Below are 8,249 nucleotides of genomic sequence, written 5' to 3'. Positions count from 1 at the left end.
TTCCAGTTTTCAGCTCAAGCTGTACGGCTGTATGTACATCCTAGCACTATAATTACCTGTCAGTCATGTCCATGTGAATCTTGGAAACTTAATTTGTTGTAGCGCTGTGTAGCATCTGCTTTTAAATTGCTCCAATAATGAAGGTATCCAACAAAGACTTAAATCAAAAAGGCTCAGGAATGTGTTTCTTAATGATTTCTCTTCCCACTCCTCCTCCTCCCCCCACCCACTCCCTTGTTTAAAAATATCGGTACTTTTCCCAGACAGTTAGAAGCTGAAATTCCACTTTGAGAATCAGTGGGGATGTCTTGAATTCAGAGCATTAGGTAGAGGCTGACTAAATTAACACTGAGGTGCAAAAAATATTCTTTATAAGAAAGCTACTAAAACTGGAATTCCCACTGGATTTTATTTTGCGTTTTGATATGCTTCAGTTGGAATCTGTATGTAATCAGGTTCTGTGAAGATTAGAACATCAGCAGATGTGTGTATTTCACACACAAGCATTGATTTAGACTAATGAAGTTGTTTAAAGGATATCTGACACCCATCTTCAAAGAGATGGCCTTTAGATCAAAGGCTTAGTCAGCTTACAAGTAGACAGTAGCATAACTCTTTAATTCTGAAGAAGCTTTCAACATTTGTGAGAACTCTGTATAAACAGTCACACTTTCATATTTATGTGAAGGAAATCACCAAGACATCTAACAAAGGCGCTTGAAGTCTTTGCTGAGCAAATTTACTGGGCCTTCCTGAATTCCCATGCATAGTTGTGTGTCTATATCAAAATAACTGAGGTCATTACCTACTGTGCTTGTAAAAGACTGTAAGAACTCAGTTACTCATTTAGTATGAACTTGCCGCTCGTATTAGAACCTTGTTTAATCTGGCAAATAAATGTAATTAGTGTTAGTCTATAAATTCGTGTTCTGCTGGTATTCTGCTGGTATTTTCGTTCTGAAGCAGATTGGCAATAATAATTTATCTGAATCCAACAGCAATACGTACACTGCAAGCGTTGAGATAGGTTTAGAGTTTCTACTGTACTGATAACTAGGAAAACATTCAGCCCAGGTTTGAATCGTCCTTACAGCGACTTATGACTTAGTCTTATTTGCAACTTTGCCAAATTACATACTTATTCATGTGGAGAATTTTTTTTTGAGGAAGGAAAGCCTCGCCCCAACCAAGCACAATAATACAACTAGACTATTGTCACAGCAAAAGGACGTTAAGACTAAACTAAATCGAAAATCCTTTTCATTAACTTGAGTGCTTGATCATTAATAACACACTACTGTAATACAGAGCTGTTTTATCTATGAAACTTAGGTCAATGAATCTCAAAAGATCAATGCGATGAAAAATATAATTTGAAGAACAGCATCTGATGAATTCCTGCACTGAGCATAGAAACATCTTAGCGGCATAGATACGGAGCTGGTTTGCATAGCATTCAATGGTAAATACAGATTGCACATGCTGGTAACATCTGCTTTGCCTTGTGTGGTTTACTAACTACAGCTAAGGTTGAAGATCCTAGTAATTTGATGTTTGTTGTTTTACTTCTTAGTCTGTCTGAACAATCACTCCATTAGAAACATTCTGGACACCCCCTTTAAAGAAAACAGCAGTGAGGACCATTTTAAGTCAAGCCCTTGTGCTTCCTTGCTTGGTATCCGTGCTGGAAAAAATAACAGCTACAGTTTCCCTCACAGTCCTATTTTCTTATAGCAATACATTTCTGGAATTTGCAGATCATCCTTGCACAGGAGTTTCTCTGAATGATTCCAAAAAGGAAGGTCTTCAGGTGCGATCTGAAGATGGGGAAGGAGGGGGCAAGGAGGAGGGATAGAGGAAGAGTGTTCCAAAGTGTTGGGGCATAGTGGCTGAAAGCACGGCCACTGATGTAACTAAAAGTAAAATAACTGCAGAGATAATAAAAATGACAACAAATGAATATTTCAGTGTAAAAATGAGAACACAATACTCCTGCCAGTTACTAAGAATAACCCAGGTCTTTATCAACACAGAAAAATGCAGACTATTGGGAATTTAATTCCCCGATCCCATATAGCCGGTGGCCTTTTATTCTTTCCAAATAAACTTCACAGCATGAATACGTCTGAATGAAACATGAAGGTAAGAGGGCTTCTGTTTCACTAGGCTCATGCTCTTTGCTGTAATCAGTGTAAATAGAATATGTGAAAAGTACTGGAGTGATATTTAAGATTCATGGTATCCGCTGAGAATACAGAGGTGACATGTCATTCCTTAGAAGTATGAAATTGCTTCTGGACCAGAATAACTTTGCTTTTCCCAGATGACCAAATCAAATGATCAAATGTAAATATAAATTTGGGATAGCTTAGTCACATTTGATGCAGATATACGACAATCTGCAAATACAGTTTATCCATGTACAGGGCAAATGCACTCAAAGCAACCCCAGCACAAAGTATTATACTATAACTGAAAATACATTTTACATTTGGCTTACTGGGAACCAGTTCAACAAAGCACATTGACCCAAGCCTGATTGAACACCTTCTCACATTGATATTCGGTGTTATATTTTACAGAGGGACTTCTTATAGCTGTTAAGCAACCATTCAAGGTGACAATGTCTGGAATAAGTTTACAATTCCCCAAAGCTATTTTTGGACAAGGCAAATCTCTTGCATTCTGAAACTGCCCCATTCTATACAGATCACCAGCAAATCCAATATAAAGCATTTGATTGAGAGTTGAAGCATCATCAATGCACAATCTAAGATTTAAAGACCTACATTTTTTTTAAAAAAAGCATGTTTCTCTACTGCATCTGAAGGCAGAGAAAATATTTTGCATCTTTCTTATAAGCAAACAGATTGGATTTTGTGATAATCAGTAGGTGAGATGAAAATCATAAGCAATTGCTGGACCTATGCAAATATACATCAATAATGCAAATCCTTGATTTCCGAAGTAGGCAGTCAACATTAGTGTTAACCTGCAAAGGACAAAATTGTCAGTGCAGGACTGACATTAGGAAAAATAGTTAAGTTGACTGCAATATAATGATTACAAAATACCAAATCATGGTTATCAAGAATGTAACCAAAGGCTTGATAAGCATTGCTCAGATGTATGGAAAGAGAATACAACAAGAAGCAGTTGACGCAAATCAGGTTGTTGTTGTGAGGAGCAATCAGTGTAGCGATTTATATTCCTTTCGATTAGCATTCATGAAACTGATCTTCGTTTTGAACAAACAAACCTAGTTTGTCGACAGGACACGTTTACATTTGAAGTAAAAAGCATGGTTATATTTATGAATCACCAGGGAAATAAAATCAGCAGATGAAAATACAGACATCAAATTATTCTAGCTTTGAAAGGTCAAGAAACACAGCCAATCTTTCCCAAGGACTCGAGGACTGACATTTCTCTCATGATAATTGTTTAACTACATGATTAGGAAGTCATGCACATCAGTTGAGAATTCTAAAATAGGAGTTAGATTTTTGAGCCTTTACACATCAATTCTATCTATATATAAACACGTTCTTTCATGAATCTGGAATTTAGGTACAATTTGCAAAATGCCTAAATTGCAAATGCGACTATAAAAGTATAATTATTCAATAACTGATGTAAATACATTTTAAATGAATTTTTAGACCAGTAAATTATTCCAATTAATTACCTTAGCTGCAGTTAAGCCACAAATGGGTTGTTAAATAAAAACGAATGCTTTTACCTGCCAATAGATGGAAAGTAATGCTTTTACTTAAAAAAGCTGCTTCATTTGTTCCTTGGTTTACACAATTAGTGCAACAGCTACTGATGAATTCCCATGATACTATCAAAGCGGATCTTCCCTCCAGATGTTGGTTTAGTTGAATTAATATACAGATGGACTACAGGTTACCTCGTGGCACTGCTGTAGAACGTGTGGGAGCAGAGACAATTCCTGCTGTGAGGCATCCCAATGGGAGTAAGAGCAGCTGCAAAAGGATACTGGAGATTAAGGGTTGTTCAAAGAAAACAAGCTGGAACAGTGGAGTGATGGGAAGTTGACTCAGAGAGAACCAGCTGCCTGCCCATCAATGATCGTAAAGGAAATACTTTCATTTTTTTCTCATTTCGATTGCTTCAAAGTGGATATCAGAATCACTTTTGTACAAGTGTACCGTGCAGCTGATTGATAGTCCGAATGATATTCTGATACAATATTAGGTGTTGCGGCAATGAAGGGGAGAAGGGACAAATGTTTTCAAGAGTGGCAATGAATGTTGCACTGGTACCTACTGAATGAAGGTTAGACCTGTTATGGCACAAGTCTGAGGATTTTGTGGGTCTGATGAAGTGAATGAGAATCACACTGTCCCTTTATAATGGTATGATCACGCTACTCCCCATGACGTGACTGTGATATCTTTGCTGTTATTAGAAACTGAACATATGGGCAGTGTACAACAAACGTCTGGTTTAAAGATTTTAAATAACCCACATTGGCATAGGTACAGTGCAAACTCCAACCAAATGCACAGAACGGTGCTGCTTCCTGCACGCAAATTATAAAACAAATCCTGGATGGTGGTAGAAGAGAAAGTTGTACAAAGCAGACAAACGCCTGAAAGCAATATATTTTCTTTTGGAATGCTTTAATAACTGGTGTTTAATTGAGAACATCCTATTGAATGAAAGTAAGGGAAATGTACAATTATATCCCGGTCATACAGTTGTAATAGAACTATCCAAAACACCCCTTTCAGTCCCCAAATAGAAGCAGTTTTAAACAGAAATACCCATAATGGATCAAGCATTCCAAACTAAACCTACATTGTGTTTTGTCCCATTAAAGTCCACTACAGATTTATTTTTACATTCCTAATAGCCCACTGGATATAAACCATAATCTGTAACCATGTAATATTTTTTTGGCAGCTCTTTAAAGAAAATGCAACTTGATTCAGTCTCTAACAATTACTAAATGTATGTTCAGTGCCACTGGACATCCACAAAAGCAGAAGTAAATCTCCAATCACCTTCCAAATAAGCACTTGTTTAGGTTTGTGGCACATCCGCATGCTATAGTAATGGAAATTCTATTCACTTATGTCCCAGAGTTGGCCCTTTTGTATAAAAAGCATTATTAAAGAACAAAGTAAGGCTAGTATGATATGACTCTGACTTTATATTAGTGTCCCAGGTGTTTGCTACCGTCAGAATTGAGGTTTTAAGTTAGTAAAAGCTAGTTTTAAAATAGTGGCAATAGCTTTACAAAGAGAGAGAAAAAAAATTCAACTATAGAGGACAATATTCTTCTTCAACGTTTTCATATTACAAAATGGTTATCTGAGACTTCCATGAGATCAGCAGTAAAGCAAGTTTTCACCTTATGGGCATTGAATAACCATAAGTGTATTTACATATACGTGGTGTGTGACTGCGTTAAAATCCCTTGTGTAGATTGAGAAGGTTAAACAAAATGGAGTGAATAGACCAGCTTTGCTCAGAAGGGGGAACTGTCCTGTGGAGACTTCATCTCTGCATTCGGACTTGTAGCAGGAGGGGAATTAAAGCCACCTGTGTTTTCTTCAGTTCCAACAACTTTAGACTGGAGGGGGGGGAAAAAAAACAATCAGCAACATTGCTGCGCAGGCATCAGATGCGTTTAACAAATAAATACCCTACTATGACGACAGAGTGGAGTTTTACTGATCAGTTTAATTAACAGTCAATGATCGGGTGGGAAAGCAATCTGTAGGGCTTCACAGGGCGAAACCTGGACTCCCATCAATGGAACGCACAGCACAGCAAGGTCAACACAGCATGCACGGCTTTTAGCATTTTAGATCTGAGACTTAAAGAGGCTTCGCATTGACCAGCAGATGGCAATGTACGTGCAAGAACCAGGAAACGTGGAGGCCATTTTGTATACAGTCTTCGCAGTTGTGGCTTTGTCGGGCCAGTTAAGTTTCTCGGCCTGACGTTGTGCACGCAGCAGGGGGCATTTTGAATGCGACATTTAAATGACGCTCATGGAAAGGAAGACAGGTTGAGAAGTATCGGTGGCGTATTTTCCGACCGAGCTTGACGTCACCAATTATATTTGATAGCACCAACGAACGTTTGACTCAGGGTGCATGCGGATTGTTGAGGGTTAGAGAGTTCACCGCATTTGGAGAACAAGCTTAAATGATTGCCACTGTGTGCCTTTGTTGCTCTGGTTATAAATTGGGATTCGTTGAAACAAGATTTATTCAAAAGTGCAACTTACGAAGCCAGATTTTCTCACGTCCCAGGAAAGTGTCTGGTCTCTGATTGTTGAAAGGGTAATAATATATGGAGGGAGAAATGGAGAGGGGTGGTGGGTGGGGGTGGGGGTGGGGGGGGGGGCGCGGGAAGAGAAAGAGAGGAACACCACAAGGAAACAATTTGGCTAACCCAAAGGTCAGAGGTACATGGCTAAGTTCAGACCGGTATTTGAATCAAGGAGATAAGTTTCTCCCACGGAAGAGTGCAACGTTTCAGATCAAAATATTCTGTACATTTCCCCAGGAGTTTCATTCTCGTTCGTACCATTTGTAAAACCGCAAAATGGACTAACATGCTCAACGGTCCAGGTGGCTGAGAATTAAATGGCACAGAGTATTCTAAACTATAGTAGTTATGAAAGATACTCCGTCACAAACAAAATACTAGAATCTAGATAATGAACATCAGCACTGACTAAAACCAAAAAGTTCCTTCCTTGATTAGATGACACAAACAGTTACGACAATGTAAGGAAAACAAACCATGCTCCTATATTTATTTTGATGTTCCATCAGAATCTGTCTTCCAGTCAACAAGCAGGATTTTTTAAAAAAAAATGCAACCTCACATTCGATTTCATTGCTTACCTTTAAATTTTCAACTGTGCCTTCAAATGACTTAAAGGTCGGTGTGTTCCTGAAATCAAAACATTAGCCAAATATCTATGAATCTCGGAAATGTTAGCTTAGCAATGCTGCTATCGAACATAACGGCGGCATAATTCATAAAAATTAGGAACATACTAGAATCCTATTAGAAGGATTACGCAAACACAATTGACATTTTTAGACATGTGCTGGGATGTACATTGTAGCAATCCTTTAAAGAAACTTCAAACAGTATTTTTAATTAAATGCAAACATGGCTAGTACTGTATTTACAACCGTAGAGCAGTCTCATTATAAGGAAACCAGTTCTGAAATCAGTGTTATAATAAATTACCTCATAGCAGGCATGCTTATCGAGTGACGTATGGAGTAACTGCTACTTGGAAGCATTAAAAAATGAAGTAATCCATGTTATAATTGTGCATGTAAGGTATTAATAGGCACAAACACTTGAAAATACTTCTTCTGTGGACAGGAAAGTAACGTACAAATGGAAATATAAAGATCAAAGTTAAGCAAAACAAGAAAGTGCAACGAAAGAATAGAACGGTGCAAGTACTGTTAGTTTTGAAAAATCTCAAGAGGCCTCGACTAATTACTATAATATAACGCTAATGTTTACAGTACTCTCAGTTCATTCACTGGTAATGTCACCAGTTCCCAAACAACCTAAATAGAAAAAAATGTGCTCCAATAACTTTTTCTAAATGGACTTTATGAGAAAGATTATAAATAGCCATTCCTCACCAAGAGAGCATGAAGGCCACTTTCGGGAAAAGTCGTTTGTGTGTTCCATCAAGGAAGCAATTCATTGCAAAACACATGTAGGAAAGGAGCTTGCTTCGCTGTTGGGAGTACGACATTTGGGAAGTCAGACAGAAGTGAAACCACTCAATTTTCAGTCCCTGATGTACCACATCAGTTGAGTGGCTCATGAGAAGTGCTTCTTTGGAAGTTGACTTTCCATATCAGGTGGTTTACATTGCAGAACCACCTGGAGCAGCAGAGGAGAGCCTAATAACGCTCCGCTACGCTCCTGGTCAGATAGTTATGAACTTTAGAATTGTAATCAATTTTAAAAAGTAGAACCAATATACGTAGTAACTTAGCAGAAATGGCAAGGTGGAACAAGTCATCGAAAACTACTACAATTACTTTTGTGGAGTTCCCCATTTATTTCTGCTTCGGGGTCTGTACAATTGCTGAATAGAATTTAAAATAGTTTGTCCATCCTGCTCACTGCTTCATACCTGCCTCCTCTGCTCTTATTCTAAGGAACATCCTGACAAGAGTTAAGTCTTGGAAACGAAGGGGCTCATGTATGATAAGATGATT

The 8,249-nt window shown here is 38.1% G+C and overlaps 1 protein-coding gene across 1 annotated transcript in view; it reads right to left on the bottom strand.

Annotated features, from left to right (window-relative positions):
• Positions 1 to 4,641: 4,641 nt before the first annotated feature.
• tpd52l2b (tpd52 like 2b) overlaps positions 4,642 to 8,249 on the bottom strand; it is a gene marked incomplete at its 5' end in the record, with an annotated part of 35,896 nt that continues 32,288 nt past the window's right edge. The window contains 2 exon segments of the mRNA NM_001292549.1: positions 4,642 to 5,605; positions 6,894 to 6,942. Coding sequence (NP_001279478.1) covers positions 5,501 to 5,605; positions 6,894 to 6,942 — 154 coding nt within the window.

This window comes from Callorhinchus milii, unplaced genomic scaffold, assembly GCF_018977255.1.
Source record: "Callorhinchus milii isolate IMCB2004 unplaced genomic scaffold, IMCB_Cmil_1.0 Scaffold18, whole genome shotgun sequence".
NCBI lineage: Eukaryota > Metazoa > Chordata > Chondrichthyes > Chimaeriformes > Callorhinchidae > Callorhinchus > Callorhinchus milii.
The sequence above is the reverse complement of the archived record's forward strand: the minus strand, read 5'-3'. Positions and strand labels throughout refer to the sequence as shown.